This window comes from Nomia melanderi, chromosome 2 (genome assembly GCF_051020985.1).
Source record: "Nomia melanderi isolate GNS246 chromosome 2, iyNomMela1, whole genome shotgun sequence".
In the NCBI taxonomy this organism is placed as follows: domain Eukaryota; kingdom Metazoa; phylum Arthropoda; class Insecta; order Hymenoptera; family Halictidae; genus Nomia; species Nomia melanderi.
Window position 1 is genome coordinate 884998 of NC_135000.1, and position 24955 is coordinate 909952.

The window sequence follows — 24955 nt, forward strand, 5'->3', positions numbered from 1 at the left end:
ATCAGATAATAAAGAAAAATAAACTATTAATAACAAAATTTTAACTGGAAGCTTGTTAATAAACCTTGACTCTGACATTCATAACTGTAATAATAATAATTACATTATTTGTATTATATAAATAATTTTTGTATCATATAAATATGTATATTATTTTTATATTAAGTAGACATATTTTATATTATATGTACAGAAAAGCAGTACATATAACTGCTTCAAAAAAGATCAGTTTTATGTTAATGTGTGTTTAATGATAGACTAATTTTACTTTGTCTTCCTTTCTCATTTGGTTTTATGTAATTTACATCAAAGGCTATAGGTTTAAACATGTTTGTCAAACGGATTGTACTAAATATTCTTGTTTTCTTTGTTAATGCTTTAATACACGCACACACACTCACATACACGCGCGCGCGCGCGCGCGCGGACACACAATCGTACCCAATCGCAAGCAATGCAATTTAAGAAACCTTCCATTCAGTAATGTCACGTGCATTGAAAAGAGAAAAAAGGGATATGTCCAAGAAATAAGGACACCTGTAAAATTAATGGCAAGATAAGGCGAGAAATAAAATGATCGGTCGATTAGTCATTGTATACACATGAATCTTGGGAAAACAATTACTATTTTCTCACGGACGCGCCAGGCTTTCGTGACGTATCAAACCAGATCGTGGACAACGCCACTACAAACATATTATCGTAAATTATCACGACATTCCAGTTGCAAACATCACATACACGTCTACACGCGGTGTTTATTCGCAGCGCGACCTTATTTCATCTTCTTCTATATTGTAATCATTACGATCAGCCCTTTGCGTCGATCAAAAACATTCCTAATGTAAAACGTACTCGAAATCCAACGATGATATGAATACCCAATCCTTAGTAGCTTATCGTCTTTCTTTAACAAATTAAATACATAATTCCGAATCTTGAATTAACCGTCAACGATCGTTGAAAGCTTTCATTGATTACAATGAATTTGATACATGCGACGGCAATTCTTCAAGCCGATAAACAACGTGTGTCAGAAACGCGACAATCAATGATAATTATCTATCGACGATCTGACAAGAATGAATGTGTTCTCACTAGTGGAGAATAGTGTACACTACAATAAAGAAAAGCAGTACGCGTCTACGTATATTCATTCTGCTTGCGTGTGTAGATATCTTTCCATGGTCGCTTAGCACAATATTATTTTCTTCCTTTGTGTGTGGCGTCGAGTAGAGTAATCATTGACTTTGTTTAGAAAATCCACCTCTTCCAACGCCGGACATATAGGTTTTAGTCTTCTATCCGCCTATTCAGCTTCGAATGGGTTTTCCTTGGAGGGCAGTCCAAGCGTCGCGGCAAGCCTGGTGATCTAGTACGAAGGAGATCCGTGTTCGCAAGAGAAAAGATGCACGTTCGATGGAACGACATCGACGAGCGAAACTCCGCGAGCAAATCGAGTAACGTTTCTTGTCTTATCTCGGTCGGGGCATCGTTGTAGAGAATTAATTCGTCTCTTGTTTGAGTTAACGAGAAAAAGCGATTCTGACGTATTACGCGGGTCACTTTCGTTTTTAAGAAATAAAATATTAATAATCATAATAATAATGATAAAATATTACCGATGTGTTACAATATTAACCTGTTAACTGTGAAATTTAATTTCAAAAATCTCTGGTAATGCTGCTAATGAAATTAAATAATGATGTGTATGCTTGTCAAACACGAGCCAAATGCACCTATAATATATTCTAACAAAAAGCTATGGCAAAACGAAGAGGAATTACATGTGTATTTGAAGAAATATCTAATTTAAAAACTAATCGTTGAAAAGATTAGTATCGTTTCGAATTTTCAGATGACGTGTATGCTCGTTAAACGCAGTTAACTGGTTAAGAAACAAGGGTGGTCCGTATAATACGTAAGAATCGAAAAGCAACATATAGTATTCTCGCAATTAGTACCCGATTAAGTCCGATCTGCAGGATTAATGACCTGTAGTCATCCCCATCACTGAGAGGCGAGTCCCCCCAGCAAGCCAAGAAGTTCGACGGTTGAGCAATATGACACGTTGTTCAGTGGGAGTAGATATTAGTGAGAAAATATTGACAATATTAAGGCACTTTTAAAACCTTTTTATACGTATTTTTTGGTAAATGAAATTTTTACTAATGCGTTTGTGAGATTCTTCTGATTAAAACGAGACCAAACATGAGACTTTAACACGTTGAATGCCATGGGGGTCACCGGTGACCCCCAAGCAAATCGAATTACTATAATTCACTCAATTCAACGATGATTATTCGCAAATATTTCTATATTATAAATAATGATACCCATTGCGGTGCCGTTCAGTTTGGTGAACGTGCAATGATAATAATCCAATTCAGTCAAATGATTTAATATTGTATTTTTTCCATTTTGTGTATTTTGCTCTATGAAATTGTGCGACGTTCAACGTGTTAAGTCATAATTTACTGGAATAAAATAGACTATTGTAGTTTATTAAATAAGTAAATATATTCTAAAATATGACGTGTTTGGTCTCGTTGTAATCAGAAAAACCTTACAATTCAATTGATAGAAGTTTCAAGTAGTGATAGTGAGAAACGAAAAAGTTTAACTCTGTTCTTCACAGAGGATAAATAGGGGAGCTCGCCTCGGATCTTATCTTAACTTTGAATTAACACCACTACATGATTAGTGCCCGGCTGCAGTCCCGATTTTTTGGTACTAATCGCGAAAATACTGTACTAAAAAGTCCGTTTAACCCCTTCACCTACAATATCGTGTTAGACTTGTGACGAAATTTTCAACTGAATGTAAGAAATCTAAGTGTTATTTATATTTTTTAAATACAAATTAAATATTACTTTTCTATTATTAATCATTAACCTTCGAAATAAACGTAGACATAAAATAAACATAAAAATTGTATCATTTCTTAATAAATTATTAACGATAAAGGAGTTGCATCGATCATAGCTAAGCGATAAATCATAGGGCAAGGGATTAACGTCCGTCTCTTTTGCGTGGTGGCGTATCATTTTATCTTGTAATTAGACTGAGTCGCAACGAGATGTTTCTATTACACAGTACTTACATAGAATATTTTCAGGAAAACGGACAATCAAGTTCGAAGGGAAATCCGAGGAAAAATCGAATAGAAGAAGAGACGAACTCGCTGCGCAAAAGAATCTCTGCCACGCGATCTTTCCAATCTATTATCTTGGCAAAGTGTGCGGCTTGATCCCAGTTAAATTCGTTGTACAGGCTGATGGCAAATATCAGACACATCTAACCGTGCTCAATCTCATGTACAGGTAACAGATGCCAAAGAATGCAGAATACAGAATACACAATACAAAATACAGAATGAGAAACCGATAGAAAAATCAAACGAAAATCGTGTACTCAATGAAGACGAGACACAGGTGATTGGAAAATAACGCAGTTACTTGTTTTTCTAGCTTGTGCGTGTTAGTGTTGCTCCTCGGTTCTGAAATTTGGGGTCTGTGGCGAGATTTGAAAGACGGATGGAAGCACAGCACTAGGCTCAAGTCTCGAACAGCGGTGATAGCCACATGCAGCGACGTTCTTGGTGTGATGAGCTTGACGGTGGTCTGCATCGGCGGCTCGTTTTTTCGATGGAAATACTTGCAAGTCGTAGCGAACAAATTAATTGAGGTGAACGTGATTCGCGTAGTTTTCTTAACCATTTGCATTTTCGCTCTACATGCAAAGCTTAGTTTATAAATCAGAGATGCTCAACTGGAAATCTTCCAAGTTTTTGATTGAAATTCACCAGTTAACCGCGTTTGACGAGTATACACGTCATTTTAACACTAAACCTATCGATCAGTAAAACTGACTTTTTGAAAATCCTCTATAAAAACTTCGAGGGTGTATCTATTAAAACTTTAATTAATTTAAATTTCAGTTTGTATATTGCTAAATCAATTTCTTCAATAATTTCTCAGAGAAACATGTGCTATTTTTTTAATAATTGTAAAAAGAAGAAATCAGCAATGGGTCATTTTGACCTGTCTGGTAGTTTTAGTGTTGAAGTTTGAAATGATACTAATCCTTTCAACGGTGAATTATCTATTTTTTCACGTAAACACGTAATTCTTCTTTGTTCTGCTTTGGGTTTTCATTACAATATACCGTAGGTTTTATTCATCCTGCATTTGACGAGTACACACTTCATTTTTTTTATTTTATTTTGATTTTTTAAACTGAATTCCACAGTTAACGGGTTAATCTGCTTCGACCGATATTATCGAGTAGCAGATAAATAACTAAAAGTAATTGTGTGTGGAATATTTTGCTCTTGAGAATGAGCAACAATTATTGTGCGCGGATTATTCCGCTTAATGATGCAGATGGGCTAACCCCTTCTCTTATAATAACGTATCAGACTCGTAGTGAAAACTTAGCTGTTTGAATGTCACAATTTGCAGAAAGCCGGTCGAAAAATACGAAGCGGTGCAATTGCGTTTCTTTTGTTTCAACTGAGAAACTTATTCAAAAGTAAAACAAATGAAATATTACTTTCATATAACTATTTTGTATTATGTAATGTTTTAAAACATGTTTCTCTTAATAATGTACACTATTACTTTTTCATTAGAATCTTCTCTTTTCGTGTTTTTACATCTTTTTTAATTGTTTTCTTCCTTTTCCTGCTTACTGTTCTTCCACTGCTCCCTTTCGTGCTTTTTCACTTTCTGGACTTTCGTGTCTGGACTCTCGTATCGAGGCAGAGCCGAATTTACAAATTTCGATTAGTTCTTTCCTAGATTTTCTTTTTTGCTGCTTTCATCTTCTTCGGAATTATTACTATCTTTCGTGCGATCATTCCATTTTCCATTTCTAAGCAGTCAATAACAAAGATAAAAATAAATAATTAGAAGGGAAATAAATAAATAAACTTAATTAAATTCTACGAACCAAATGGCTGGCACTTTTAGGCAGTGTAACTGAGAAGCGAGATCTCGCACTTGACACTCACATGGTTAAACAGAATTTAACAATTTTAACACTAGGTTTATGGGCGTTTTCGTACAATTTACTCTATTGTTCCTAAAAAAGTTGAAAAAAATAAACAATTAAGATATATATCCGTATAACTGCATCAATCAAAATCGGCTGAAGCATTTACCAAATAATGTTTATAAGATTCAGTTGACGTGTTTCGTAAACCTAATATTAAATATTCCTTAGTTCTTATGAATTCGAATTAAATATTATTCTTCTGCCATCAATTATTATACTTTAGAATAAACGTTGGCACAGAATATGTCTATAATTTTTCTCTTTTTCAATAGATTATTAATAACAAAGTAGTTGCATCGATCATAGTTGAGAAATACATCTTATAGCAAGGGGTTAGCTGTTGTTTCAATATCCATTGCGTCGTGACACGCTGGCAGAGCTGAGCTGATCAGTGACATCGACCTTGGTAACGCTGATTTCAATACTAATTTTAGGTGGACGAGAAATTCGGTGTGCACTCCATGAAAAATTCTCGGATGTTCACCATTTGTATAACGGTGTGCAGCCTCGCTTACCTATGGCTCAACTCCGGCCTTGATTTCTACGCATGGACGCGCAAGACGAATCTCACCAAGACGATGGACGACAAAGGTCCTATTAACTATGCACCCTTGTATTTCATGTACACCGTTATCATTTCGACGGAACTTCAGTACACCGTCGCCACGTATAACGTGAGCCAGAGGTTCGTCAAATTGAACAACAGTCTCAAGAGCCTATTAAATGGCAGCAATCCGTCACCCAGCGATTGCTTGAAGGGGAGTCCCGCTAAAACAGGTAAAGTACACAAGAACGGGAAATCCTTTACGTTTCACAAATAAAAAAAAGTTGTTCAAACCATTCATTTTGGATTCTACGTTTGTACCACATACAATTGACCAACGATGCAACGGATAACAGTGATGACAGGTGATCTTCGCGAAAAAGGATTGAACCACGATATCGTGCCGCGTAGGCAATTCGAATTAAGCGCTCAACACATTTTGTGGAACCCAAAGGGTACGACACAACGAATTCATTCAAACGAAAATGGAAATTCCAGTCGATTTTACAAAGTTCGTGTGTCCTCTACTTTCACAGGGAGTGAAACGCACGCCAATAGCATACACGAGTTGATAATGACGCATTCGTCGCTCTGCGACACCGTCTCTCTTATAAACAACACGTTCGGCATCGTGATATTGGCAGTCACCACGTCTTGCCTATTACACCTGGTCATCACACCTTATTTTCTGATCCTGCAAGCAGGCGAAGGACATGAATGGATATTTCTAGCGGTGCAGGGCATGTGGTGTATCTTCCACGTAACTAGGATGCTGATAATCGTACAACCGAGCTATTCGACCGTTGCGGAGGTGAGCGAGAAAAGTTTAGCACCTTTACGGTAACGCGAAACGGTAATACTGTGTCAGATGACCGTAGTAACCGATTTGAATAAAACCATTAAATATTGCTAGAATTGGGCATTTGGAACAACTTTTTCCTTTCAAACAAATGTCGCTAACATTTACTTCCCAAGGTAATCGCGAAAAACTTTTGCTATCACTATTTACATTCTATGTACAGCGCGTCCGTGAGACGACTACAAGCATAAACGCGCGGCTTCGCGTTGACTGTCGCCTTCTCGGATTTCACATGGGTATGCTCTGTTACAAAAGTTTTTACTTGATCACGGCAGTTTCATACCTTTCCTCGTACATACAAATTACGAAATTGTCGATGTTTACTAACACAAACAAGGGTAGAAACAGAAGTTTCATACTTCGAAACTTACAGGTAATACAGAGGTTTCTGACGGATATTCGAACTCGTTTTTTTCAAAAACTAAGCATTAAAAGAGAAAATGTTATTCTTCTTCTGCGACTTATTTTTAGATGTACAATTACCACCCGAGCGATCATACCACGATTTTTGAGACACCCTGTATAAAGATAAGTTAGTCGGATGATAGATATCGGTATAAATGAGGGTTGTTTTTTATTTGAGGAGGCGGGGGGTCATTTACTGCATAATTGCACAAAATTCATTTCAATATTAACACGTTGACAGCTACGAAAATTTAGAGCGTTTCGTATAACATTACTTATCGTATCATAACAAACGTAAACGGTATTAGAATTAACTAGCAATGATTTGGTATTATAGCTCTTAAGGGGACCTTACACTTTCTCGGTCGAAAATTTTGACAATTTTTGTGGGACTGATAAAGTGATGAAAAAACATTTTTTGAGTCCGTAATTTTTTTTACATATATCTTAAGTCTTCAAATATAAAAACAAATTTTTATATAATTCTATAAATGATATTTTATAGGGGTTTTCTGCAGCCTCATGGAGGTCAATTTAAAAAATTTTGATCTGCTGATGTGCACGATTGCGGCTCACCGGAACGTCTAAAAAAAAAAGTATTATCCTTGGAAAAAGTATGACTATGGCCCCAGTATGTATTACGGTTATTTTGTTTGAACAAAAATTTACAAAATGGTGGACCTCCAGAGTTGGTGGTCTCAAAAATAGCATTTTCTTCATAAAATAAACGTTAAAAATTGAGAAAAAAATTAACCAATCCTATTTATTCTAGTCTATACTGGAGCTACTGTTACGTAAAAGAACATATTAAAATTTCAGACCGGTTGGTTAAATGCTTTTTAAGTTATCATGCACACCGATTACAAAACGTTGTTTCGAAAAAAATGCGTTTAAAGTTTTGACAAACGAATTGTCACATATAAAATCTTCTTACGTTCAATCAGCTATGCCTGCTGCATAGAAAATTCCTTCCGACTCCTCGGAAATTACATTATTATTTACCTACTTACACAGCCAAATATTTTGGTACGACATCAGTTTTTTTTTTTATAATTGTTTTCAAGTAATTTGGACACTCCGGTCATCGGTAACCACCATGGCGGTTAACGCGTTAATACTGAAACTACCGAGCAGTTGAATTGACTTTTTGAAATTTTTCTGTAGAAACTCCAAGAGTGTATTTATTGAGACTTCAATTGATTTACAATTCCGTTTGAGTACTGCTATCAATTTCTTTAATAACTTCTCGGAGAAACATATGTTATCTTTTTAACAATTTCGAAAAGAAGAAACCAGGAATGGGTCATTTTTATATGTCTGATCGTTCTAGTGTTAATACAACTTTTGTCGGGAAGAGTACACGTAACCTGAGAAGATCGAGGGCTGATGGATGCAAACCGCAGCAGCCGTAACGCTCGCGGTTATGCTTGTGTTCGTCTGACGGACACGCTCACGTGTATAGAATTCAATGTAGTGCTAGCAAAAGTTTTTTGCGATTACCTGAGAAACTAAATATCAGCGACATTTTTTAAAAAGAAAACAGTTGTTCCAAATGTCCAATTCTTGCACTATTTAATGCTATTATTCAAATTTGTTACTGCGGGTATTTGACAAAGTATCAACACGTTGACTGCCACGGTGGTCACCGATGACCAGAGCTTCCAAATTACTTGAAAACAATTATAATTTGTCAGACAACTAACGTCGAATGACAATGTTCAATTACGTAAATAAATAGATAATAGTGTAACCTAATAATCGCAACACCAAAAAGGAAGTAATCGTTCCTTTTTATCTTTGCTACAAAATGAATAAGCGATACATAAAGCTCTGAAATTTTTTGCGGCAGTAAACGTGTTAACCATGAAACGAATCTTCTTTCTTGCAGGGAAAGAGAACCGCGGTTCTCGTCAGTCAACTGTTGTCCTCTAGTTACGAAGCGAATGCACGGCACCAATTGGAAATATTTTCTCTTCAGTTACTGCATCGGCCTCTTGAATTTTCAGTATGCGGACTCTTCTCCTTGGACAGAACATTAATAACGTCGGTAAGTGAAAGATATAAGAGACATACAAGATCAACTGTCTATCGGTTCGTAAAATAAAATTAAGTTCGTTTATTTATTTTCCTTCCAATTATTTATTTTTATTTTTGTTATTACCTGCTTAGAAACGGAAAAAATGGAACGATCGCACTATTTATCTTGAATCGAATGTAGCACATCAAATAAGGTTTCTTTCTTTCCGCAAAATCCGACATATCATATTACACAACCTAATACAATCGCATGAATTTTAGATCGCCGGAGCGGTGACAACGTACCTTGTTATACTGATACAATTCCAAAATGCGGACGAGACGAAAGGAACCGCGGACATCATAAAGAACGCGACGCAAATTCTGGAAAGCGCTCATCGCTTCAGAACTTAACCGGGCTAAAGATCGTTCACTGAAGTTCGGAGGAGCAAAAGAAACAAAATAGACACAGGAGAAAAAGGAGTAGAACGAGAACCAGAGGCAGACACGCGGAGACAAGAAACACACTCGTGTATGATAATGACGTATTTAATGTTCCAATTCTCATAAACAGCGGCAATATACAAATACAGTTTACTCATTTCGTAATCCAACTATTCATCGTCAACAAATCATTTCATCGACGATTGTTCGATCGACGATTAACCGAGAGCGCGCTTCGTATGGATGTCTAAAACTAGACGTCAGTCACAGCCTATCCGAAATGTTACTCTGCCTCGTCTCGCTGTCTCTCGTACGGATAACACGTCCAAAAAAAGAACGGAGAAACCCGAATAGTATCGTCGTTCAAAGAAGCCAGGCGTCTTGTTGGATCGAATTACTACTAAGGTATATACAACCTCTCGTATACTGACTCATTTTCTCTGCGACACTATACACACTTGTTCGTACAAATTATTACTCTAGCAATAAATATTGGATCGTCCCAAAATGAATCTAGCGCACGATCGCGCGGTATCGTACAACGCTTGTGTACCATATCAATATACAACATTCGGACACGCGGCAACGTGCCGACCAAACGTGACGTGCACACGATCACGTTCAATTGAATGGCCAGTGTTCGCGCATTTACGGAACCAGAGGGGATACGGGAACTCCCCGCGTGCGCTTCATCTCGTCGAAAACCAAACCGTAACCTGAAAGCTTCGCCTTCTTTGTGATACATATATCCAGGAGTTTACTCAGTTCACCGTGGCTGCTGTGACTGGTGGTTGCGATTTTTGATGCGTAACCTGCAACAAGTTGTCGCAACAACTGTCTTTCGTCATATTCAAACCCTTTGATCTTGGACAAGCTACCAAATTTTCCGAGTTCGTCGGGAGCTCCGCGTCGTTTTCCCCTTTGCTCGCGTGACGAGCATTGCACTGGCAGGGACTCGTGTGCCGATGGATTCGTGAGAAACAATCGCTGCAAACCCTCACGGGGTTGTAGAGTTGCTCACTGGGCAGCGGCGTTGAATTTTCTGAACAGTCCGCGCAGAAGATTTTTCCGCAGCATCTACAGCAGAAACGGAAATTTATGTCTTTAGCAGTTTCTATCCACTCATGATTTAGTAATTGCTAACGTAGCGAATCAAATATAGTAATGCTCGGTTAAATTTTTTAATTTTGGAACCCAGCGATAACCTTTTCGCTACGTTACAAATCTAACTTTAATGGCTATTGGCATATTGTAATTTATTAATTCCTTATTCCAGTTGTAATACATATAATCATAAAATATAATGCAATAATATATAATGGATGAAACAAGCCGTTAGGCGTTGGATGGCTACAGTCATCACTAATAACGAAAGGGTTAAAATTCTCGCGAGCAGGATAATGTTCTTATCCAAGAATTGATCTGAATACAGCTTGACGAAGTTAGAGTAAAACATAAACATGCAATGAAGAAAATGTTCATTTCAATCTTATCTTCTTCAACGTAGTATCAGGGAATTGTTGAGGTTATACTGATCAAAATGAGTCCAAAGGCGATGTAAATTGGTCTAGTTTTATCGACTTAATGGAATTAATAAAATTAAAGGTTCGTTTTCATCGAATTCATAAAACTAGACCGATTCATGGCGTCATGTTTAGAATCATTTTAATTAGAAGAATCTCAACGATCCACTGATACAGCACTTGAAAACGCAAGACTAAAATTGCTGAAACTGAAAGGGTATAGCCCAATAAGCATGGTAAAAGTACCCCCAAATCAAATTCGATGGACTCTTAAAAAAAAACTGTATAAAATATTAAATCGCTACCCCTACTGATAAATAGATTATACTACTGATGATAGTTACGGGGTGGAACGCACTTTATAGTTTAAGCTTAATTCCTTTCGTTCTACTTTATACAAAATTATGAACAAAATTAGGAAGGTTTTTTTGAATAGTCTATTGAATGGTATATACAAGGTGTTATGTAACTGGTGGTACAACCAGATAGAAGCTGATCCTATATCAAAAAATAAGTCGAAAACATAGAATAACATTTTTTTATATGAAGCTTTGTTTCCGAGAAAATCCACTTTAAACATTCGTCGGGTATGCGTGCACTTGACCATGTCTCATTATTGGATTTCACTGTAGATTGTAGGACGGATTGTAGGAATATTTTAGGGCGACCTTGATTGTCCCGATTCAAGTTTATATTGATAAGGACTACCAATGTCACGAAAATATTTACTGTGTTTAACAATTAAAAATACGCAATGAGACAGGATGTTAAAATAACCATAAATTTTATTATTACAGAAATTGTTGAAAATATTGTCCATTCTGTCGAATACATAATTTTGCTCTTCTAATTAAATTTCTATGAACGCTTTCTAACACATTCTGTTATTTTAATGTATAAAACGCTACAATAAGTAGAGCGTGCATCGATTCTTCTTGCCTCTATGGATTTTTAAGTTTTAGGTAGTTAGCCTTAACTTGAAAACCTTACTATAGGGTAGTAAGGATAATAGAGTAATAAGTAAGAGAAATATTTTCGTGACGCTGGAAGTCTTTATCAACATAAACTTCAATCGAGACAATCAGGGCCATCCTAAAATATTTGACACCTGTAGAAAACTAACAATAATGTACCCCTCGTCATAAGAAAATACACGGTACGAGAAGCGGGAGCGAAACTATTAGTGAAGTTTTACAAAAGCTTCAGAACTAGAAAAAGTCCAGTATTGCCATTAAGTACAAGTTTAAAACCAATTAAACAAATAAAAATATAAAATTCATATAAAATTCAAACAACCTATATGAACAAAAACAAAAGTAACTTATTACATGTATAACTTAAATACTTCTCTAGCTTTCTTTTGGCAAAGTATAAAATACTTAAATCGTTTAATTTTCCCTGTCCCAAAGAAGAACGTAAACAATTTTTTATTCTTTTCAGCGTTGAAAAAGATCTTTCACCATTGCAATTTGTAGCGGCAATACTTAAAAAATACGCATTGCCGCCTCAAAAGTCTGGTGCCCTGCGACTACAGCCTATTTAGCCCTGTGGTTAGGGTAGCCCTGGAGACAATAGTCTACAGTAAGATCCAATAACAAGATATCCAATCAAATTCACGCGTACCTGGCGAATATTCAAAATCGATTTTCTCGGAAACAAAGCCTCGTATGGAACAATTTTATTCTATATTTTCGACTTATTTTTTTACATAGAAATAGCCTTTATCCGATTGTACCACCAGTTATTTGGCACCCTGTATTATAGTTAATTTAGTTTGGGGGCACTTTTACTGTGCTTATTCAGCTATACTGTAGTAGTCTGTAGTACTGTATAGTCTGTTCCCTTCCACTCATTATATTAACTTCCTTTTCTTGTCTACCGAAATTAAGTTACATTGAGCTCGAGATTGTGAGAGGCAGGAGAAGAGTGGGGTTAGGTCGTTAAAATTTAACCAAGCACCACTGTATACGCGTATTACCTGCAATGGTGTTTGCGTCTTCCGAGCCAAAATTCTGTGTTACAACCCATGCATCGAGTGACCGCGTGATCAGGTACCCACAAAGTAGGAGCTGGTCCTAATTCCTCGACCGCTTCCCAAGACATGTCCGATGGTAACGACTCGCCATGATCGCCGGCACTACCCACTGAATCGGGCAATGATCCCTGAAACACATCTTCCTTGTTTTCTTTGTCTACTCTCTAGCCATTCTTCCTCCTAATTAACAAATCATTCAGAACAACGTTCAGACTCTTCTGTATTCCCCTCCTCGATAACTGTTCAAATACTCACAATGTCGTCAATACGATCAGTGTCCGTGGTATTATGATTGCAGACTTGTTTGATCAGAGCCAATCTTGTTGTATGCAATTCCTTCCTCAATGCTTCTTCTTTCAACTGAAACGTAAAGCGGAAGAAACGTGAGAATTACTATTTAACGATTATTACCAAACTTATCTACTTTTTTTCCTTTATGTTAACATGTTGACTGTCACGGTGGTTACCGATGACCGGAGCTTCCAAATTACAAGAAAATAATTGTAACTTGTCAGATAACTGATGTCGAATAACAATGTTCAGTAGCGTAAATAGCTGGATAACAATGTAACGTAAGAATTGTGATACCAAATAATTAATAATTCTTTATCTTTGCTATAGAAAGAAAACATGATACATAAAACACTGTTTTTCGTGGCAATCAATTAGTAAGCACCAGAACTACCGGACGGATTAAATTTACCCACTTCACAATTTTTATTTTACAAGTATTCAAATTACGAAGATACTTTTGCGAGAGGTCGTAAAATAAATTTGGGTACTTGTACGGATACAAGAATAAGAAATCCTTAAAATCTCAATAAATGCGTTGTTCTAATTTTTATAAAAAAAATTATGAATAAGTAATTCCAATTGCTTGGTAATTCTAGTGTTGACGCTTTTTTCTGACCAAAACGGTCGAAGTAGTACCTTATGCTCCGCTATGATCTGTTGCACGCGCATCTGAACATCGCAACGTATAATGGGAAGACCGTCAATGTCGTCCAGTCTGTCAAGATTGTCCGGAATGGTGTCTCGGTGAATTGGAGAAGCCGGGCAAACGCTGCTGCTGGGTGTTCTAGATATTAACGGTGCACTGGTGTCGCTAAGGTCTCTACCTTCGTTATGATTTTGACTGTGATTAGGATTGTAGTTGCGAGTGCAAGAGCAAACTGTTTGACCGATCGAATTGGTCTCCACCCACGAAGAAACGATGTCCTGCGGTGAACTTTCCTGCGATCTGCTGTTCGACAAAAATTTTTCCTGTTCGAGCCGAATTTGAAACCATAATACGGATGCGGATTCGCATTCGCATTTATATCGCGCTTATAATTAAAACTTGTATTTTGGGTCTAGGATTTATAACACACTGTTGGTAGATGACTTGACATCTAGCAAAAAGATACAAAGGTAAAAGGTATTCTTATAGTTTACAGGTTTATAGTTTTGATTGCTAAAGTATTGACGAATAGTAAATCAGTAATATCAGGAATTAAGAAATAATGCCAGCAGAAAATTGGATGAGAAAAGTTGAAAACTAATTAATCAGCTGAATTCCGCGGCCATCAAGTGATCTCCTAACGGTATATACAGGGTGTTTAAAAAATATGTGTTACGTCCACCACAGTGTGATTCTACGCATTTCAATTCACAGAAAAGGACGTAAGAAAACGTTTGTAAAATTCACCCTAACCTTAAAAAAGGGGTTAAAATTTCTTATTGCTGCATCGTATTCCAGTCATTTGAGGTAAATAATTTGAGGTAAATAATTTGAGAGGAATCATGAATCGGAAATGAATAATCTGCAAATTGTTGTTGAATTTCGAATAGGAGAGTAAAGGATTGTCATCCTTTCAAGGATTTATTTATTTAACCCTAGGACGACCGAAAGGGGGATGCACCATATCGAAAATTTGAGGAAAACAGCAATTCTCTCACTTGAAAAAATTTCACAAAATTATTTATTGTCAATTACACTTTCAAAATTAGATGATTTTGGAATAGATGATTTTGGCTTGAAGATATTAATAATTATTTGAACGCCAAGCACAGCGAGCCCCCCCTTCGTCATTCGTGTAACGGCTCGAAACTTGGTCATCCTAGGGTTAAAGAACCGTCATGACATTTCTTTGAAACACCCTGTACACGCGTGCGTCTCAGAAAGGCACTCGAATTTTAATCTCGTCTCGTTGAGTGAACACACATGACAGTATTTTTCGTTCAAGATACTTACATCGGTTTGTCGGGGGTAGTTGCATCGAGCAACGAATCGTTGCTAGGTATTAACGTATCTGTCGAACTGTCTACCGAAGGATTTGCTGGTGAATCGTTCGATGGTTCTGTAGTTGCCGCGTTATGTCGGTTCGGTTTATCTAAATCCTTGTCCAAATCTTCATCCTTGTCAGCCTCTGACCTATTATTCTGCATACAAACGGTAACTTTGCAATCATCAGCATGATTTGCACCCCTTTCCATAGTTTCTACTGCTTCGAGCGTCAAGGAATCGAGTTTTCTGTAATCATGTTACAAACGACATTGCATTATAGACGTTTCATGTTTTCTTTTGTCCTTCTCTTAACCCCTTGCCCTAAGATTTATTTCTTAACATTTTAAATGCCATGGGGATCACCAGTAACCCCCAATTAAATCGAATTACTATAGTTTACTCAATTAAACGACGAGCATTTGAAAACATTTCTATATTATAAATCATGTTACTTAATGTGGTGACATTCAGCTAGATGAATGTACAAAATAATATAATGCAATTCAATGAAATGATTTAATACTATATTTTTTCCATTTCGTGTATTTTTTTATGAAATCGTGCGGCTTTCAATGTGTTAACCCTTTAAGTATAGAAGTCTAAAAATTACCAAGTCATGTTAAATATTCTCGTTTGTAGCAACTAATAAAAAAATGTATCGTATTTACCTGTTTTCACTTATTTAAATATTTTTAGATAGCAATAGTATCAACTATATAACGAAAATTTTACTGATTTAAAAATTCACAATATTTTATATAGAAGTCTGTGAGACCGCACGTTTATACTCAAAGGTTAACTGTACTCGATAAAACTATTTTATCGTTAATAATTTCATAAAAAAAGAAAAAAATTGTATAGTTATTCTATGTCTACATTGACTCCAAAGGTTAAAGATCGATAGTAGACAAGTAATAGTTATAATTTCTATTAAAAATAAATAAGAAACACTTAGATTTGTCAAATTCAGTTTGAAATTTTTATCTTGAATCTGACACGTTATTATAAGGCAAGGGACTAAAGTTCTTGGTATTAAGGGGGAACACCATCTACGGACATCCTAAACATAAGTAAACTTTAGGAATTTTTTTGTTAATAACTGTTAAGTGAAATCTTCCAATTTTTTCTGGATGTACATCTATGATCTTCTGTTGTATATTTATATTTTGTCTAAGCCAATATGTTACAAAATAGCGCAGTTACTCTAATTTATATTATCTAAAATGTAGCATACAATTTCCTCTATATCTCAATTACTTAATTTTTTATAAACATTTAAAGCTAATTTTTGGGGGTAAAAACAGGTTTTAGTATTTCAAATGCCAGCCATTTCTGTAATTAAAATGTTGGAAGACCCGTACGCTATATTTTAGATAATATATTTCTATTTATAAATCCACAAAAATGTTTGCCTTCGAATATCAGTTGTTTGCAATTGAGTCCACCAACAACTGATGTTTTACGAAAAGGGATTTCGAAGCTAGCGAATAACTGCGTCATTTTATAACATTTTGGCATAGAAATAAATAAATATAAAACAGAAGACTACAGTTACACACCCAGAAAAAAATTAGAGGCTTTCACTTAACAGCAAAAAAATTCCTAAAATTTATCTGTGTTTATGCTGTCTCCAGGTAGTGTCCCCCCATAATGTATACGAAACAAAAAGTAATATAACGGTAATTACTTTTCCACTGAAATACTTGGATCGCTGAGTCTACGATGAAGATAGGCCGTGTGGTCGGGAGCATGCATGAGATCTCCATACGAGCGAGTTTTAGTCATTTGCCCTTGAGGTTCCTCGTTTTCGCCACGTTCAATGTCTATCATCGCCACGTTTTGCTTATCGTCGCGCATACCGACGGAAGATTCCATAGAACCTGAATACACTTCGGGCCACAAGACGAGCTCCCGGACATTGCAGTTTGGCCATAATACCTGGCACAACAAAAAATCCTCGATACACTCTAAATTCATAATCACGATTCGGTGCTACAACTGACTTTTTCATATACACTAGACACGTAGATATACCAGAGGGAAAATATCCTACTTGCTTCTCTAAAGGCGAGTACAAGTGATTTACGAACGAACTGGAATTAAGAAAGCGCCAAACTGAAAAGGTACGCTCTCGTATTCTCAACTGCAGTCTTTCTTGTATCGTGTTGCAAAGAAATGTGCCGAAAAGTTGCGAATACGTATGCTGCGCCAACTTCACCTAAAATTAATCCAATCAACGTCACTGCTTAACCATTGAAAAATCGAAACAAAGATAAAATATACTTCTGTATTCAACGATAACAATAATAATAATATAAAAGTAATAAGACCATCTGATCTACGAACAGAGGATCCCAACATTTCTCGCTGGAAACGATTTGCAAAATCGGTTTCACTTTACAATTAAAATGCTCGACATTCCGGTTAATTCAAGAAAATTAATGAGTTTACTATTGTTCACAGTATCATTACCATGTAGTACATCCGCAAATGTCAAAGTGTATCACAGTAACGCGTTATAATTGAAATGCAATTCATTGCACTTACCAAGTATGCCGAAGACATCTGAAAACTAGATTTAAATTGTACGGTTAACTGGTGTACACAGTCAAGCCACTGCAAAAATACTGGACATCGTTCGTTCGGATCATCGCAACCCACCGTTTGCCCGCATCGGTCTGCGAATTTGTGCCCAAAGTCTAACCATTCTCTCTCGCATAAAATTTGAAATCCCTGATGGTGACAAAGTAATGTAACGAAACGACTATTCAGCAACGAACACACGCAGAAAGAAAGAGTACCTTCATCGTACCTCCATAGTTCGATAATAAGGATCGAGAAGGATCTGTGCTAAAGCAACTATTTGAGGCGTCCTATCCCAGCCGTCGCTGCAATGTACTAATACCGGTCGAGCGTCTCTTTCGATCGCAGTCGCCACAGTTACCGCTGCGCGTAATAATCCAGACATGTGCTGTAACCACCGGGTCCCTTCTAAAAGGCTAAGCCAACTACATAACAATAGAAAATCGTTCATCAGACGTGATTCGTAAAATCTCGTTCCGGCATTACTTTCGGAGAAAGCTGGCAGAACGCATGAGAAATGCATACAGTGAATTCGTAAGCAATATTTACGTGGGCTGGTCCGCGTCCGTTGCGTAAAGCTGTCGCACTGCGTGAAAGCTTTTACGTATGGAGTGAATGTTTGGTAAATTCATAAACTGAATGTCGCAATTAGGATAATACTCTCGACATTCGCAGCCACCGCCGCGCGCCCTATTCGCCACAGCGGTCGTGTACGATCTGGCGTCCACAATTAAGACTTTCTGCAAGCAATTACAATTGCTAAGTTTTCTTAAAATATTCCAAAACTATTACAGTAATAACGAGTATTGTTTATGCGTCACCCACTTTGGTATTGCTCGCTATGGCCGTGGCGTCGACACAGGCATCGGTGAAAGAGTCTACCATTGTCGATTCGCCCTTATCATAGGAACATGCGTCTGAAAGAGCTTTCAACAGATTCTCGTCGCATGGTTCTCGCCAACCAAACCAACCGAGCTCTGGCTGACTACTTCGCGCTATCACTGCACCGTTATTCACATGCCTGAAATCAAACGGGACAATATTAAGAAACATGTAACGTCATATAATACTGTAAACATACTGTGCTTTTGTATTACCTCCAGACAACAGCAGGAATTCGACTAGAACTACGATACTTGGCCACAAGTTCCAAAGTAGCGTCATTAATGCAAGAAGGAACCAAAAGCAACGGCGGATACGAAGGACACATTCGATAATCTTTATTAATCTGACTAATCCGCCAGGTACCGTGTAAATTAAACTTCAGCCGTTCCACCTAAGCGTAATGAATCAAATTAAGTGATCATATTTATATGAACTCGAATCTATGTTACCTGTTACACACCTCAGCATTGAAAGTAGTAACGAATGATCCATTGTCTTTGCCAATCTTTGAGAAATCAGTACCTTCCTCGATGGACCAAGCGTAATACGCAAAGGCGAATATATCTTCTATGCTCTTTCTCGAATAAGTGAGTTTGTGTAGACGCTTGAACCATTCGAAGCAATGTTCATTTGTGGAAAAAGCGCAACTGAAATATCAATTGAATATATACATCGCCGAGACGTACTGAATGTAATTAAAAGAAAATAAAGATATACCTCAAGGAACGAGCATCTTTGCAGCCGATGTGTAAATAGAAAATCTCTCTGACTTCCAGTTGTTCTATTAAACCTAATGGGATGATGTGACACGTTTGACTTAATTGTAAATACAGTCTATAGTTGGAAAGAGCCAACACCCCATCTGTTGTACGTCCAAGCGCCACAATTGATTCTCCACTTAAGGGAGTAAACGGAACTGTCAACGTTTCATCCTCACACTCCGGATGTGTATGTTTCGGAAATAATTCTGAAGCATGTAAATGACATATGGATTGCAAACTCGTTGGCTCTTCGGAACTCTCCATCTCTATTCTGTAACGCAACATATATAAACTTTATTCCTCTTGCACAACTAATTGGCATTGAAACATTTTTTAGCTTTCCACTTAGTTCGATTACAAAGAAAATTACAGTTTAATTGCATATATTATGAAACATGGACTAAAATGTTCTATTCGATGAAAACCAAGACCGTATTTGTTTCATTCTTCCAACAATACATATTAGTAAGAGACAACGACATTCTTTGCATTCAATAGCTTCGAAAATTACTGATAATCTTTTGCATATGTTGAGTTGGGTACAATCAGTCCAAATTACCTTAACGGATGAAATTCTTTATCATTTAAAACTTTGTTGATAGTTAAAATTCTTGTCACAATGCGTCGATTGACTAACGTATTGTAAACAAACACAGGAACAATGCAACGAATTACAGCAAACAAACGTATTGCGAGCGCGTACACCTGAATACATGGCTCTACGAACGCAGATATTTGTCATCGGTGCGTTGTCGAAATGACAACAGTAAACGCCACGACGATAATTCGCTACCGCTTATCGATTCGCATCGCGAAAACGAAAAACATCACCGCGTAGGACAATAGCTTCGAAAAAAAAAAGGTCAGGTTTATCGATACGAACACCGAAGGTTCGTCCAACGACCGATACTCGTAATAAAAATAGAAAAACACGTCTCGCCCAAATATCACAGTTCCGGGACCCCCATTCTACCTTACAAAGGAATATTATCACAGGTAGGAAACAGCCGGAACTTCGAAACGTGATTTGAATATTCTTTTTCCTTTGAACAAGGAAATATTATATTTAATTTACATTTGTGCACGCGCGATCGTAACACGGTTGTTTCGCTGGTGACACAATTAGAAACGATTGCAAAGCGAACGAAAAATCTAAATAACGCGCGTGTCACGACGAACCGACACGATGAAACGTTTTAACATGATTTTCTTGGTGAACGGAACGTCGGACAGCGATTGACAAGTCTTCGCAGCCGTGACAACGTCTTACCTTGGACTGGGAAATTTCTCCGCGATGGACGATATCCGACGGTCGTTTCAATACCTCATGCAAAATCCATAGACAGCCGTTTACACGCGGAACAGAATGTGAACATTATTCGACGCAGAGATCATTTCCCCGTGAAAAGACGCTACGGTGTCGTTGATTTCGGCTACGTGGGAAACACGCAGATCTTCCAGATTATTTATTACGTGCGCAGATATCTTGGAAAATAAACGACACTCCGTGTAACTGATCCCGCACCAACTCGATGCAAACACAATTACTTTTCGTTACGGGGGTTCACGAAAATGGCTTGCATTGTGGCGCAAGATCTCCATCAACCGAAAGAATCCTTCCTATCCGTTCCTTTCTCGCGGGACAACGATATTATTAAGTATCTCAACTTGGAATGGATTTTTATCAAAAATACTCTCCGTCTGATACGAAAGTTACACTGACAGATTATTTAGCCTGTAATATGTATAAATCAATCCGCGTTTCCATCACTCGACCCCTCTCTTCGCAATCATTTCCAACGCGCGATATTTATTAGATAGAGAAGTTTGGAAACGTTTTGTTATTGGTTGCGGCTGTTAACTTTAATTTTTAACGCGTTATCGAATTTCGATATTTGTCGTGTACGAAAATAAAAATTGTTTAAAATAATCATGATAATAATAATAATGAAGACGATACGTGTATTAATATGTAAAAAAAAATGTATACGTACTGTTTATTAAGCGAACTTTATTATGTAAAATTGGATTCATGAATTATGTTTAGTTTCAACGAAGAAACTAGAGCGCGCTGTCGTGTTCTCGATGGCCGTTTGTGCTTCGATTATTTTTTTGCGAGATGGCACACTCGAACTTCGCGCGAGTTCGTGATCGTTGCATCGAAATATGAATATAATGACGATTCGTATCATGTGTACTCTTTTTTTAAATGATTGATCACAGATTGATCGTTTCTCTTTTCTTCTCAAAAGAAATGGCACACGAATCGTTTACATATTGACGCAACTATTCAGAGCATAATTAATTATACGACTAGTATGTAATAAAAAGAAAAAAGAAAAGAAAATGATACGAGATCAATGCCGTTAAGGCACATTTTCAGGTGATAAACTCTGCACCTTGATAATGATAAACTCTGTACGCGATTGCATCATAGTTATTCTTATTATTACCACATACTGTTTGTCAATGAGAATATAAAAAATTAAAGTTTATGGGCACAGTACGACGTGATCCAATACACCACATTTTAAGAAATGCACATGCCTTGAGACACGTTGTGCTGTCAAAACGCAAATAAACAATGCAAGAGTTAATTACACTTTCACATCAAGCTTTCCAAAAATTTGGGTTCTGCTGTAGCCTTCTCTCGAATGTTTCGTACCATCCTTGAATGGTAGACAATGGTACAAAATTTTCCATTGGATTTGGTGTCATTTGTGCCTGAGTTACAGAAAAACTAGATACGTAATTTAAGAAACTGGTAAGCATCTTTTGTACGAACTCTAAGAAAGAATTCGATGTGGCTTCAGATACTGAAGCTGCCTGTAACTCTATGGCTCCAATTGGTTCTATCGAAACCCCTATTTGTGCTACATGTGAAATCTTTCCAATTCCAAATATTCCTACGTTGCTGTTTTCAAATTCATGGTTCTTCTTCAGTGTTGATATTTTGAATATGGCCGAAGGTTTAATATTGGAAATATACCCAAGAAATTGCCAATTTGGCGGAGCACTTGCATCCGGCCAACTAAAATACACTACAGCAATTAAACTTCAATTAATTTCCTGTAATTATATTCATGTGTGTTGTATCGTGTAATAATATAATATATACCTGCGCCACCTGTTCCATCAGGAAAAGGTATAGTACCAGTAAGGAATACCACAATATGATTTATGTTATCCGCATCAGGTACTGTTATTAAGAATTGGTTTTCTCCTATTTGTTGGAAATCCGTTTGCACCTATAATGTGTGTAATAAGTAGGAAGGTTGTATTGCACACAAAACAAGAGTTATTTATTACAGTGTGTTGGCATGTTATATATAAGTATAGGCAAAAACGATTAAAGATTAGATAAAACGCAAACGATAAATCTAAAGAGCAAGTAAACAATTAACTCTTATACTGTTTCAAAAGATATTTCATATATATTAAACGCTATAATCATATTACACTGACAGTTTCATAAACTGAACAAATAAAATGTAGTAACAATATTTAGAAATTATGAAATGGGCCAATACTTACGAGTCGACCAGATACAATTATACCAAGCATTTTCACGCACAATCTAGAGCATTCTACACTCTTCTAATAGTTATCACACGACTCTAGAAAATGTACGGTACACATGTAATGGTATGACACCGCTCAAACATTTACGACACCGCAAGACGGATATTCGTTTCAATTTACGAAACTATAGATCAGAAACTCGATATGTAAATGATGTTAGTGCTTGATACCAAAAGATTATTTTCATATATTTGATTACTATGCACCAAAAATAAATTAAAATATTTTGTTCGGTGCCTCTGATTCAACCTGTTTTAAATTATATTTCTTCCTGTTTTTATTAATTATAATAAACATGATTTCATCATTTACAGTAACTTTATAATACTCTTGTAACTTCGTGAAACAGAGGGTTCAATGAAGTATACGAGAATCGCGGAAACCACTTTGTCTTTCCCTTCATTGGCTGACACTCGACGCTACTCTTTTTACTCGGAAGTCTGCTAAGTAGCGCCACGAGACGGTGAAAATAGAAATGAGATGTTAAGGAAATCTCCAAAACGCGACGTTACGGAGAGAATGTTTAACCAGTTCACTGCGAAAATATCTACAGTGGAGGTTTATGTTGGCTGTAGTCTAATTGATTTTACATAGATGGCGTTACAGACATTTTTCTGAAAATTTTCTGCATCATGTAGCAGAAAAAAAATTGATTTAAAATATTACCTGAAACGTACTCGCTGTAAAACATTTATTTATGGGATTTTTACCCTATTATTTTCATGTATTATTAGAAATATCGTGAATGCTTTAGAATATTACAGTAAACAAGAGCTCATTTTAATTACCCACACTCAATGTTAGGTAAGGGGACAGGAATTCTTTCATGTAAACACGTGTTGTGTTTGATATAACCTTTACACTTGTATCATAGTTAATTTTTCATTTTAGAATAAAAAGGTTCAGAACGAAAAAGGACATATAACAGTAGATTAAAATGTTACGCAGACAAGCAAGACTCCGCAGAGAATATTTGTATAGAAAATCTGTTCAGGATAAATTGAAAAGCATACAAGAAAAAAAAGAAAAACTGAAACGCAGTTTAGAGGAAAATATACCAATACATCCAGATCTTAGAAAAGATGCATTACGTATACAAAGAAGTTTGGATTGGGAAGATGCTGGGCCAGAATTGGCTGTTGCTATGGGTACAGAAATGGGTGGAGCATTAGCCTCTCATGAAGATGACGAATACAGATGGGCTGGAGTAGAAAATCCAAAAATTGTAATCACCACCTCTCGGGATCCTAGTTCTAGATTGAAAATGTTCGTTAAAGAATTACGTTTAATATTTCCTAATTCTCAACGGATGAATCGAGGAAATTACGAAATGAAACAGCTCATACATGCCTGTAGGGCAAATGATGTTACAGACTTTATAATTGTACATGAACATAGGGGTGTACCAGATACTCTTATCATTTGTCATTTACCATATGGACCTACCGCGTACTTCACAATGTCAGATGTTATTATGAGACACGACATACCAGATATTGGAACAATGTCAGAACAATATCCTCATCTTATTTTTCACAACTTTAAAACGAAGTTGAGTGAAAGAGTTACTAGCATTTTGAAGTATTTATTCCCTGTGCCCAAGGAAGATAGTAAAAGAGTAATTACTTTTGCAAATCACGACGATTATATATCTTTTCGACACCACACTTATAAAAAAGTCAGTGGGAAGGACGTTGAATTAACAGAAATAGGACCAAGATTTCAGTTGAAGCTCTATGAAATTAAACTTGGTACGTTAGACGCAGAAGCAGCTGCAGATACAGAATGGGCTTTAAGACCTTACATGAACACTAGTTATAAAAGAAGATTTTTATCTGAGGAAGATGGATGGCAGCAAGAAGATGATATATAGAATTATTATTTTCATTAATGCAAATAAATTTTTTAATGTTATAAATATGTTTATTGAACCAGACAAAATAAACCTTTTATACATTTCTCGTAATCTTTAAGAAGAAAAATTACTCATTCGT

The 24955-nt window shown here is 36.5% G+C and overlaps 4 protein-coding genes and 1 long non-coding RNA gene across 10 annotated transcripts; 2 read left to right on the plus strand and 3 right to left on the minus strand.

The window, feature by feature from the left end:
• The first annotated feature begins 1236 nt into the window (after nt 1-1236).
• LOC116426004 (gustatory receptor for sugar taste 43a) lies at nt 1237-9319 on the plus strand. The gene is made up of 8 exons (XM_076364584.1): nt 1237-1460; nt 3119-3323; nt 3471-3687; nt 5493-5835; nt 5959-6057; nt 6139-6413; nt 8755-8913; nt 9165-9319. Exons 1-8 carry the CDS (start codon nt 1409-1411, stop codon nt 9294-9296), a joined length of 1482 nt encoding a protein of 493 aa, XP_076220699.1. The 5' UTR covers nt 1237-1408; the 3' UTR covers nt 9297-9319.
• LOC143174221 (uncharacterized) lies at nt 4606-6233 on the minus strand. The gene is made up of 3 exons (XR_012998001.1): nt 5931-6233; nt 4954-5826; nt 4606-4875 (listed from the first exon to the last, which is right to left on the minus strand). It is a non-coding gene; the product is annotated as an uncharacterized LOC143174221 (long non-coding RNA).
• A 98-nt stretch (nt 9320-9417) lies between the features above and the next one.
• On the minus strand, nt 9418-21653 carry LOC116426001 (phosphatidylinositol-3,5-bisphosphate 3-phosphatase MTMR4). Of its 6 annotated transcripts, XM_031974408.2 has the most exons (16): nt 20650-21653; nt 19336-19650; nt 19079-19265; nt 18831-19009; nt 18559-18754; nt 18283-18473; nt 17963-18158; nt 17698-17883; nt 17204-17368; nt 16838-17088; nt 15118-15396; nt 13815-14127; nt 13140-13244; nt 12828-13012; nt 10205-10403; nt 9418-10138 (listed from the first exon to the last, which is right to left on the minus strand). In XM_031974408.2, the coding sequence occupies exons 2-16, from the start codon at nt 19641-19643 to the stop codon at nt 10088-10090; spliced, it is 2991 nt and encodes a 996-aa protein (XP_031830268.1). In that variant the 5' UTR covers nt 19644-19650; nt 20650-21653; the 3' UTR covers nt 9418-10087. The 6 variants fall into 6 exon arrangements, with proteins under 6 accessions (XP_031830268.1, XP_031830267.1, XP_031830265.1 ...); XM_031974407.2 differs by having other exon boundaries at nt 9418-10403; nt 13815-14124; XM_031974405.2 differs by having other exon boundaries at nt 9418-10403.
• Nucleotides 21654-21805: 152 nt separating this feature from the next.
• On the minus strand, nt 21806-23388 carry LOC116426008 (protein OPI10 homolog). Its single transcript, XM_031974420.2, has 3 exons — nt 22914-23388; nt 22498-22627; nt 21806-22420 (listed from the first exon to the last, which is right to left on the minus strand). Exons 1-3 carry the CDS (start codon nt 22941-22943, stop codon nt 21990-21992), a joined length of 591 nt encoding a protein of 196 aa, XP_031830280.1. The 5' UTR covers nt 22944-23388; the 3' UTR covers nt 21806-21989.
• Nucleotides 23389-23497: 109 nt separating this feature from the next.
• Nucleotides 23498-24879, plus strand: LOC116426007 (U3 small nucleolar ribonucleoprotein IMP4). Its single transcript, XM_031974419.2, has 2 exons — nt 23498-23765; nt 23853-24879. The coding sequence occupies exon 2, from the start codon at nt 23899-23901 to the stop codon at nt 24832-24834; it is 936 nt and encodes a 311-aa protein (XP_031830279.1). The 5' UTR covers nt 23498-23765; nt 23853-23898; the 3' UTR covers nt 24835-24879.
• The last annotated feature ends 76 nt before the right edge of the window (nt 24880-24955 follow it).